Source organism: Cibotium barometz, chromosome 56, assembly GCF_041138505.1.
Source record: "Cibotium barometz isolate CiBa-2024 chromosome 56, ASM4113850v1, whole genome shotgun sequence".
Classification (NCBI taxonomy): Eukaryota; Viridiplantae; Streptophyta; class Polypodiopsida; order Cyatheales; family Cibotiaceae; genus Cibotium; species Cibotium barometz.
Window position 1 is genome coordinate 15,220,243 of NC_141101.1, and position 11,939 is coordinate 15,232,181.

General features: G+C 47.2%; 1 protein-coding gene across 1 annotated transcript; it reads right to left on the reverse strand.

Moving 5' to 3' along the window:
• Positions 1 to 9,277: 9,277 nt before the first annotated feature.
• LOC147606945 (uncharacterized) lies at positions 9,278 to 10,742 on the reverse strand. Its single transcript, XM_086791271.1, has one exon. It carries the CDS (start codon positions 10,727 to 10,729, stop codon positions 9,407 to 9,409), a length of 1,323 nt encoding a protein of 440 aa, XP_086647397.1. The 5' UTR covers positions 10,730 to 10,742; the 3' UTR covers positions 9,278 to 9,406.
• Positions 10,743 to 11,939: the final 1,197 nt, after the last annotated feature.

Genomic DNA, 11,939 nt, shown 5'->3' on the forward strand with positions numbered 1-11,939 from the left:
AGTAAGATAAAAATATGGCATATTTTTTCAATTGCATGTGAGTAGAAGATGTAGCTTAAGATATTATTTCACTTATCTTGGATGAATATCTTATTCTTTCAAGGATATGTGAATGAATGTTAAGGTTTTTCACACTTTCTTTTGAAAGAACAAAATAAATTCTTTCAATTGCATGTGATGAAATATTTAATCATGGTTAAGTCACTTGCTTTTGAATGAATACAATATATTTTTTCAATTGCATGTGAGTAGAAGATGTAGCTTAAGATATTCTTTCACTTATCTTGGATGAATATCTTATTCTTTCAAGGATATGTGAATGAATGTTTATGTTTTTTTCACTTGCTTTTGAAAGAACAAAAAAAATTCTTTCAATTGCATGTGATGAAATACATGATCATGGTTCAGTCACTTGATTTTGAATGAATATAATATATTCATTCAATTTCATGTGATGAAAAGTTTATGGTTTAGTACTTATTTAGTATCTTTAGCTTTTTTTCACTTGCTTTTGAATGAATATAGTATATTCTTTCAATTGCATGTGATGAAAAGTTTATGGTTCTATCGAAGACCACTTAAGTCTGGAACAGTGTGTCACTGCACCCAAGTGCAGGGGTGCACGTGACATTCCCTCCTTAACTTGGCGGTAGGTGCATGGCTTCCAAGTAATCCGCCAACACCTGGGGATATTCCCGGAAGAAGTCTTCGTCCAAAAAAACAACTTCATGGGTACCGTGATCACGAAATTTCATGTAGAACTGCCGCATGTGTCGACTCGACCCTATTTCCATTTGTGAAGGAGAATCTGTTCTGGTTCGATGACCTCTGCTTCGTTCAAAATTTCTGGCTGAACATCGTCTGGAACGGTACTGAGAGTTGGACCTACATATGGCTTTAACCAAGCCACATGAAAGACATTGTGCATGGTCCATGTGTCCGGTAAGTGTAACTTCATAGTGACGTTGTCGATCTTTTTTATAATGGGAAAAGACCCTAAACATCAAAAAGAAAGCTTGGGGCACCGCTTGTCAACTTGCTTCAATCTTTGCTTGATAATGCGTAAACACATTCAATCTCCTTCTTTAAAGTTAACGTCACGACGAGACTTGTTGGCTTGGCGGGAATAGGCCTCCTGTGCTTTGGCTAAGCGATCATTAACTGATTCGGTAATGTCCGCCATGGTCTCTGTTATCTTATTGGCTTCAAGTGACGGAGACACAATGCATGTTAAGACCGAGGAGAATCGTCTACCAAAAGCCGCTTCGTAAGGAGTGCGCCCAATACTACTGGAATAACTGTCGTTGAGAATGGCTTGCACACAAGTGGTAAGTATTGTTCCCATTTTGTTTGAGCATCATGGCAATAAGCTTTAAGAACATCAAATGCCAACAGATTATAAACTTTGGACTGCCCGTCTGTCTGAGGGTGGAAGGCGCTGGATAACTGGAGCTTGGTGCCAAAATTCTCAAATAAGGCACACCAAAGATGCAAAGTAAACTTGGCGTCCCGATCTGACGTGATGGTGCGAGATAAACCGCCGATAGGATACCACCACCATATGAATAAACAAGCTACATCTTCGGCTGTGGCTGTGTGCTTGCAGGAAATAAGCATGCAAAACTTGCTGAATCGGTCCACAATCGTCGTGCACTGCGTGTTGCGAGATCTTGCTGAAGCGGGGAGGGGGCCGACAAAATCAATAGTGATGTCTTGGAAGGGCCCCTCGGGTATGGGTAGTGGCGTAAGCAATCCTGCCGCTTTTTTGTGAGAGGCTTTGACCTTCTGACATATCTGACAAGCCTGTACGTACTGGTACACATTCCTTCTCATCCTAGGCCAAAAGAAAAGCTGCTCTAATTTCTCTAAAGTGTCGTTCATGCCCCGGTGGCCGCCGGCAAGTGAATCATGGACGCCATGGAGCAAGGCCGGTCGTTGGTCCGAGAGGATACAGAGGCGGTGTTTGTAGAACAACCACCCGTCTTGTAGGGAATAATGACCGGGCTCCAAACTTGCAGCTAATTGATACGGCGTACCAAAATCAAGGGAATTGGCATACTTGTCCTTCATGATGTCAAGATCCTTATATCAAGGGAATTGGCATACTTGTCCTTCATGATGTCAAGATCCTTACCTGTGATCTCGAGGACCGTGGAACTTTGAACTGTTTGAATGATGGTCTTGCAACTTAGAGCATTTGCGACCGGGTTGTGCTTACCTGGTAAATACTCAATCATGTCGTTGAACTACTAGAATATTTGGCTCCAATGGGCCTGGCGATCGCTCCACCGTAAGCTCGGCATGGTTTGGAACCATTTGAGGGCTTGGTGATCCGTGCGAACTGTACAATCCCGCCCATATAAGAATGGTTTCCAATGCTTAAGAGCTTGGATCACGCCGAGCAGCTCTTTGTCATATACCGAATAGTTCTTTTTTGTAACATTGAGCTTCCAATTGTAGTACGCCATGGGCCGTCCCTCTTGCTGGAGGACCGCGCCGATGGCCAGGTTGCTAGCATCCGTTAATGACTTCAAAGGGGTCGTCCCAAGAAGCTGATTTCAACACAGGTGCGGAGGAAGCCAACCGTTGTAATGCATGGAAGGCCTCGAGAGCCTTGCAGGTTGACTGTGACTTTCTGACGGCGCGTCTTTACCCCTTTAAGTAGGTCGGTGAGGGGGGCAGCAAGTGTCGAAAAGCGATCCATATGCAAACTGTAGGCCTGGCAAAGGCCGACAAACGATCGGATCTCCTGAGCTGTGGGGTGGGCACGTCCCAATCCAAGATGGCGTGAACCTTCTCAGGATCGAGGCAAATACCATCTGCACTAATGATGTATCCCAGATGATGGATCTTGAGCAAGCCGAAGGTGCTTTTCTTTGCGTTGATGTAGAGAGCATGGTCGTGCAATAATTGTAACGCCTTGCGAACGTCTTGGACATGCTTGTCTACAATAGTCGAGAAAATGAGAATATCATCCAGAAAAATGAACAGACACTTACCAATATACTCCCTAAAGACTCGCGACATCATCTTGTTGAAGGTGGTTGGCGCGTTCGTGAGCCCAAAAGGCATGACCATGAACTCGTAGTGGTCCCACTCGGTCCGAAAAGCGATTTTGGGGATGTCTGCGTCGAAGATGCGGACCTGATGGTAGCCACTCTTAAGGTCGATCTTGGAGAAATACTTGGCGCCGTTGAGCCGTTCAAGAATGCATTTGATGCGCGGCATGGGAAATTTGTTCTTGATGGTGAGTTTGTTAAGCGCCCGATAATCCACACATAAGTGCATGGACTTGTCCTTCTTTTGGACAAACAAGATGGGAGCAGTGAATGGCGAGGAGAACGGCTTGATAAACCCGGCATGAAGTAACTGGGTTAACTGTTGTTCCAACTCGCTTTCCAAGGATTTGGACAAACGATACGGGAACCTACTGGGGGGCTCTGTGCCGGGTACCAAGTCGATGCGGTGATCTTCGGGGCGTTGGGAGGGGAGATGGGGGGGAGTTAGGGGGGAAGGTCCTCGTGCAACATAATATCCTGAAATTCGGCGAGAAGACCTACCATGCGATGCTCTAAGGAGGAGTCGGGCTGAGCGGTCTCGGGCTGGAGAGCCGCTTGTTGCTTGTGGACATAGATAAGAGCACATTCCGCTCCCTTGCGAATCGCTCTGTGGGCTGAATGTGGGAGATGAGTGAAATCCCTGGAATGCTCCGATCGCCGCGGATGAGGACCGGTGTTAGTAAGCCCTCCATGATGGTGAAGGTGTCCTGTCGCCAGTCGGTGATCGGGGTGTACTCACGAAACCATTGGATCCCCAAAATCATGTCGCAGCCCAAGAGGGGGGCCACGATGAAATCCCGTTGGAACTCGGCCTGCTGAACTGTGAACGCAAACTGTGCCACCGTGTGGGTGATATGGGTGCAGAGGCTTGGAGTGAATCCATCCATAACCAACGGGTGCGGAACAAGGTTGCACGACATTTTGTGAGCTAACTGTGGTGAAATGGCATCCTATGAACTACCCATGTCAAAAAGAATGATGAACTGCTGCCCTTAGTGCAAATGAGGGATTTGGTGGAGTCGTCGGCCGCGCCCTCCTTCTTACCTTCGAAAACGATGGTGGGAATGGAATTGACGGCGGAAAGGAGCTGAACCTGACGTGGGGATGTCGTCCTCGGAGGCTTAGGCCATGGCGACCGTGGACGCCGGGGCCTTGCCAGCTTTCTCTGCGAGCCATTTCGGGCAGTCCCTCTTACCATGGCCTATCTGATGGCAAAAGAAACAATGATTCTCGGCTTGGTAGTGTCCCTACTCGTCAGGCTAAAGAAAGCCACCTGTGATGCCTTCTTTAATCTTCTCGTCGGGTGTCTTCTTGATGTGGAGCTCGCATCGGAACTGTGTCTTTCTTGATGTCCTTACTAACCTTGGGCGGGGCTCCGCGACCCCCTGAAGTTGGCGATGATTGCTGCGAGGTGAGAGCTTTAGGAACTATGGGAGATTGCTTGGGCTTTCCTCCGTCCAACATCATTTCTTGGTTTTATGCGAGGGTGAGAGCCTGTTCATAAGTTTGCGGTTCGAAATTGCGGACAGGGAACCGGATGTTGGCATCCAGACCCTGGATGAACTGCTTAAGCTTGTCGATCTCGGACACCCCTAGTTGCTGTGCCATCGTAATGACTCGATTGTTGTAGGTCAAAACCGGCAAACTATTCTGGGAAAGATGAGCGAACTCATCCTCCAGGTTAGTCAAATACTGAGGGGGTAGAAATCGAGAAGTGAGGTCGGAGACAACCGTGTCCTAGTTGTAATTCGTTACCTGACTTCCTATGTCGGTGTGTGGCTTGGACCAATGTTGCCACCAAGCGACCGCCTCACCCGTAAGGTGGGGTGCCACCACCAAATGAACCTTATCTTGCAGATTAGTGATGTGCACCAAAGGAAAATGTGCGACAAACTGATGAATGAATTGGGAGATGGCAGAGTGGTCACACTTACCATCATACTTTGTAAAATTTGGGAACAAGCGGATGAGGAGCTGTTGCTGAGTGGAATGGTGAGGGGGTTGGGGGACGTGGTGAGCGGTGGCGGCAACAAATCCGACCTGCATAGTAGCTAACATCTGTTGGTGGAGAGCCAGCATGGCCTCTCGTTCTAGCTTCTGCTGCCGCTCTGTCTGTGCAAGGTCTGCCCATCAAAGTGCCGCCTCATGTTTGCGCTCTTCGCGCATCAATAAGAGCAGTTTTTCGTAATTTTAACTTCCCCTGTGGTTCTCTGGTATTTCCTCCACTTCTTGGACCTGCTGCCTTTTAAGCAACATGGTCACTTCTGCTACTTGCGCTTGAAGTCTTATGTTTTCTTCCATGAGTTGTGCTACAATTTGCTGCGTGTTTTGTCGAAGCGTGTCTGGAACTATTTTTGTATTCTTTGGGGCGTTGTCGAGAGTTCTTGACTCATATTGCTCCTCATCCTGACTGTACTCCTCATCTCCTGTCCTGTCCATTACGCTAGGTCGTGTGTCCTTTGTGGATCTTAACAAGACCATGCGCTGGAGTGCACTCCTGGTAGTCTTGCTGGATCACCAAAGTCCTGAGCTCTAATACCAATGTAGTATGTTCGTATTAGTAATTCGGTGAATTCGCAACAACAAGACCTTTAAACCGTGCATAGCGATGCAAACCACGAAAGGGGGAGAATGAGAGAGTAAGGGTGAATTCGCAACAAGACCTTTAATGAGAGAGTAGGGGAGAATGAGAGTGTAAGGGACAATAGCGGAGTCGACACAGGATTGGGTCCCGTTACCCACTGAGGGTCCAGTATTTGCTTTCTTGAGAGAACTGAGAATACAATGTGCCGACGAACACTCGGAGAAGATGGAGAGGATACACGCGATGGAGAGGTAGTCGGAGGCAAACAAACCACACCCGGATTGATGGCAGCTGAAGCTAAGAACTCCAGGCTGTATGCTGGTCACCACACTACTGTAGGCGACTCTGCGAGGCTGAAATTGAAGCCCCGTTGCTGTCCACGTCCGTGCTGAGGGAGGAGTGAGTACCAGAGGGTGAGAGAGAGAGAGAGAGAACTGAAGCAAAATTGTCCACGGAGCAACCAGCCTGTTGCTGTCCTACGAATCCAGCGATGGAATTCCGTCTATACTCCGTCTGAATGCTGCCCTGCTGCGAGCGAGAACTGAAGACTGAGATCCACCCTCGGGAGGGGCAGATCGGGCTGCTGGCTTCTGCACAAGCAGTGCTGGAGGAGGCGGGCTGCTGCTGGAGGCTCCAAGCTGAAGGCAGGAGGGCTGTGGCAAGGCTGGGGGAGCTCGCACTGAGGCTGGAGGGTTGAGGTGGATGTGTGGAATGAAGGGGAGGGGCCCTGTCTTTATAGGCAGGGCTGGGAGGTAGGCGGCCAACCTGGGGCAGCCGACCTATAGCTGGTTGGCCAACCAACTGGCTGACTGCCCTAAATTGGCCCCTGCCCTTCCTTCCTGCCCCTTCTGCCCTTGAGATGGTTCTGCCAGGGGGTTTTTTGCTGACCTTTTTTGACACGCTCTAACCTAGGCTGACCTAATCTAGATTGGCACTGCCCAGTTCTCCTGTGGGTCAAGGGACTGACACTGACTGACTGACCTAAGGTTGGGGGACTGACCTAGGTAGCTCGTGTCTGACTTGTCCTCGGACTAGGGCTCACAAAGGAGCCACATCATACCACAAAAACATCCTATTCGGGATCTACTGAAGAGCACTTTAGTCTGGAACAGTGTGTCACTGCACCCAAGTGGAGGGGTGCACGTGATAGTAAGTGAACCTAGGGCTTATTTGTGGGGTTCCCATGGGGTGAACTACCTAGGGTACCATGACCTCTAATCATGCCTACGTCTAATCTAAGCTAACATTTGGATTGGTGGTTACATGTGGTATGAGACGTGGGCTCTTGGGTGAGGAGACTTGGTGCTTGGCTAGCTCCAAGCTCAGGGGCAATCCAACGTATTGGACCTATGACTAGGTAGTGTGCATGTTCAATCTCCCCTTATTATTATTGGTGAGGAGCTAATCAAGTAATGATTTAGGCAACACTCAGTATAGGACTAGCTACTCTCTATTTGGGTGGACGTTTCAGTTGGTATTATAGCAAAAAAATGGACAATAGTGGCTAATGGTTGGTATTATTGGTGAGGAGCTAATCAAGGAACAATTTAGGCAACACTCAGGTATAGGACTAGCTACCGTCAATTTGGGTGGACGTTTCAGTTGGTATTATAGCAAAAAATGGACAATAGTGGCTTTAAACTCTAGAGTTTCTTTTCACCATACCTTGTGTGTGGGTGCCCTTCGGGTAAGGACACCTTGGGTTTGGTCTATGTAAGTGCACCAAGGGATTTGTGGGGGTTCCAACAGGGTTGACTCCTTGGGATACCAAGACCAATTTTATGCCTAGTCTAACTTGATACCTCGGCTGGTAGGTATCCATGGGAGGGGACATGGGTTGTTGGGTGACGATCGATGCTTGGTGCTTTGCTAGCCTTATGCCCAAGGGTGATCCAAAGCATTGAATCTATGCTTGATGGAGGGTCCTTGGGCTCTGCCTATGGTCCTTGCTAATGGTTGGTGGCTTTGCAAGTCAAGAGCTAATCGGAGAATGGTCCAAACAACACTTAGGTGTAGGACCAGCTACCCAGTATTTACGTGCATGTTTCACCCCTTACATTTGTGTAAGTGTCTAGAGGGGGTCCTAGGTATTTTTCTCATGGGTGTGGCAGAAGGGAGTGCATTCCAAATAGCAGATTTATAAATGCCTTAATGACTTCGTACAATTAGTTAAAGTCACCTACATTTGAGAACTTTTTTTTTGTGGGTCAAAATCCTTCTTGATGCTTTTGGCTGCTCTTTGGTTGCTCATTATCCATTTTCAATGGGCTTAAGACACCATTTTGGAAAGCCTTTTTCTTGCATGAAATCAAATTACTGTAGGGCTGTACACCACCATTTTTAGGACTGTCATTCATTGCTTTTGAGGCCAATTCATGATGGTTTTAATCATCCATATTGGCTCTACCAGATCCCAACTTTCATCAGTAACTCAAGGATTATCATTGCCACTGTTCAGATCCTCAAAAGAAACTTGTTGTGGTTGAAAATTTTCATCATCATTTTTATCTTCAGTCTTATTATGTGAAATAATAATTTATCGTGAGTGAGGATCATATGAGTGATATGCTTCTCCTTCAAGGCATAACCTGTGAAGTTGCATTTGAAGGACTTTGGTTCAAGATGAGCTTTCATCCAAAGTCATAAATAGCTCTATTTACGGTGCACCCAAAGATCTCACGTGTACTTCGTGATTGAGTTGTCTATTGTCGGCATTCATGTACATGCGGCACACTCAATTAGTACGCTTCCGCACAGCACATTAGACAGTAGATCACAAGAGGTGTGACCCCTTGGATTGATCTACTACTTAGCTTTGGCTGCGGTTATTTTATGCAGTATAAACACAGGCTCGGGAGACCTCAGTTGTGGGATGCATCTCCTTTGGCTTCCAATGAGAAGTTGGACTCTTCCTCTATTGAGTGATTTTCCTTGCTTGGTGGAAGCTAGTTTCCACCATTGCCGAGGGGCTTCGGAATATGCTTTCTTGTTTTCCAAGCAACTTCAGAGGTTGGGAGGCGAATTTTGCGATTAGCGTTGCTTAGAGAAATACAGAACCTGCAGGAGGGGTCCACCCATTCCAGCCCTAAAGCGCTGCACGTGTTAAAGATTGAATCTTGCCTTTCAGTGAACATGTAATTTGCCGTTAAGAAGATAAAGAAGCACTAGTCGCCCCCGGTACATAAGAGAATAAGAAAGAACCAATTGACTCTCGCTTCCTCTATTACTCCAGCTTGTCTATTTGGAAGGTGAAGGAGCTCGACATGAGTTTGGAATCAATTTTTGCACTAAATGGGGGAGGGAGCAACTGTGGGGGCAAATGGCCAAGTGAAGAAGATTGAGTTTTAGTGGGGTCCTCTATTGTTTCAATCATTGTAGCCACAATTCAGAAAAGCGGTGATCAGACTCTTAAGCATATGAACCAAAAGCACATCACAACCGTTCTCCTCTTGGCCCTAGGGGAGCACTAGCAACAACAGAGAGAAAAGGGGTCTGTCTCTCTAGTACCTGCTTATATTGAGCAGGTTTCACCCGCCCAGAGACCACATAAAAAAAGCATTCTACAAACGGGGACAGATGCTATTCAACCAGCCTTGCATGAGAAACCGAGAATCATCAAGTCATAACAGGACGTCCCTTTTTCTTGAATTCATGTGATAACAAAGCCGAAATAGTTACAAGGACAAGGAGATTTGTCAAAATACAGTCACCTTGCAACTTGTTAAAACCAGGTTTTTCCTTTTTCTTTCTACCTGGCTATGTATCAGCAAAAGACCATACTTAATCTTGGCCTGTGCACAAAATGAAACTCAAGCCCGTCCTGCAGGGGCAGGGGCGGGACACACCACGAGTTCTTAGAAATATCATACACTAAAGGCGCCATGGGACCCTCTTTGTTAAACGATCTCGTGTAGAAGAGGCCTCCCTGTGCTTCAAGTGTCGCGGAACAATTACGTTGAACAAGATGATGTGGTGTTCTCGACACCTCCACCCAAGTAGCAGTTTCTGAGGAAGTGAATTGCAGCTCCCATACTCCAAAATCCAGGCTGGAGCCATCGATCTCGTCCAAAAAGCAGGCCTGGAAAAACCTTCCTTTGTACTTGTGAAAGTGAGGGGTATGGCTTTTGGATTCAAGTGGCAGATGCACGGTGCTCCATGCGTTCTGGGGCGTATGATAAACCAGCACATTCATGGTGCCGTACGGCAAGAAAAAGAAATCACCAGACGGCACCTTCAACCCAGAAGCCTTGGTGCTAGTGGCGGCGGCTACCTTCCAGCTCCCAGTTCTGGAGTCGAAAACTTCAGCGTAGGAGAGATGGCTGCTACAGTGCAAAAGGGCATCGGTGAGCATTACATAATAGCGGCAGGGGTCGTGATCGTCAACTGCCATGTACAACTGGGGTGGAATGGGACCAGAAAGCTCGTTGGGACGCAGCGGTGGGGGGAGCACCTTCACTGATCCCGTGAGGCAGTTGAAGACCACAACATCAAGGACGCCGCAGTCCTCCTCCTCCTCACGATCAGAATGCACAAGTGTGCACATAAGGCCTCCTGCAGTGGCTATGAGCTGGGGGCAAGCAAATTCGTCGGACATTCGCAGGCGGCACGCGCACAAGCCACCCAGGCAGGACAACAATCGATCGCCCAGCAGAGGCAGCAGAAAGAAAGGGTGCTCATGACTGCTATGGACTATGAATAAACGTTGAGGCGAGCCATATGTGCGCATCACAAACCAGTATTCCTCATCATCATGCTGCTGCCGTGGGAACGCATCGTTCCACGCCTTGCACACACAACGCAGCTGGAAAAGCTTGCGCACAGGCAGCCGCACCAGTATGTGTTGCAGAATGAGGTGCAAAGGCAAGCTGCTCGCCTGCGTCTGCTCCGTGCTGTGTGATCTCTTGGGAACCCACCTCCAGTCTCGTTCTTGTTCTCGATCCGCATCATCATTCGGCTCATCTTCTTCTCTGCGCATTCCGGCATCACGCACCGTCAAGACCCGATCTTGTTCGCCAATTCTTGCCACGCGCGCCTTCCTCCTCGGGCTTCTTCGGCTCCGGCTGCGCCGCTCTGCCGCAGACCTCATTCCTGCTGCTGCTGCAGCTTGCTTCTTAAAGCAGCTGCGGGCTTTTTCTAACAGCTTTTCGTCACAAAAAAGCTAATTTTTCCTTTGTCGGTTTTGTGGGGAAAAGATGGGCCTCTTGTCTCATGGCACTTCTTTTAATTCTAAGTATCACTAAAAGCTTTGAACTTGAATTTGGAGGGTTTGTACTAATATGAGAAGCATGTTTCTTAGACTTCTCACAAGATGTCCTTCTAGGGGTAGAGATGTTGTGCTGAAGCACAAGTCCACTTCTACGCTATGTTGACCTTATGGCTTTGAACAAGGCACTAAAATCTTTGAACTTGAATGTCTTGTGGAATTGGAGGGTTTGTAGTAATATGATATGCATGTTTCTTAGATTTTTCGCAAGATGTCCTTCTAGGGGTAAAGATGTGCTGCTGAAGCACAAGTCCACTTCTAAGCTATGTTGACCCTTCGTAACAGCTAGTAGGCAAAGAGATGCGTACTATGGGGCATAGACTCCAAGAGAGGAGTAAGCTAATGGTGCCTGGCTTCTTTTATTAGGACCGATAAGTTGTTGCAATCTCACCTTGTCAATCTGGTGCCCAGGAAGTTTCTGTTGGTATTGTTTTCATGGAAGTACATCCCCACGAAATGTAAGAGAACAATGCACTTTGGGGCTGCCTTCTCCATGTTGTTTCAGTCTTCTTCCATTGCACTGGGGCAGAAATTCTGGTTGCATGAAATTGTTTTTGTTCCAACACATTTTCTGTCCACGATATTGTTGTTGACTTTTCTCTAGTAATTGGTAGAACTTGTGTGTGTCGAAGTAGACTGTACGGGGAAGTCATGTAATTCTTACTAAAGTGAAGGTTGTCTACAAGTTTCCCTTGTTTTTTACATTTCCCCATGATGTCTCCATTTCTTTTTCCCTGCGTGTTTGAATTTGTTCTATTCTTTTTGTTAGGCTGGCAGCTACTAAGCATTGGTGCTCTTGTACATACCCATACTTTGCACATAGCTCTACGACACTTGGCTCACATGGTAAATGAGGATTAGTAGTAAGCTAATGCTATGATTAGGAGATATAAGAAAAACATCATCATTGTCTTCCCCCCTATCCATAAAGAAAAGAAGAAGATGCAACGCAAGAAGAAAAGAAGCAAGCATAAAAGCAAGCCTTGGTACTATGAGAGTGCGAGGGCATTAGGATTTTTTGAGTTTATGAGCA

Coding starts and splice junctions, on each gene's coding strand:
- LOC147606945 (XM_086791271.1), bottom strand. CDS start 10,729: ATGAGGTCTGCGGCAGAGCGGCGCAGCCGGAGCCGAAGAAGCCCGAGG.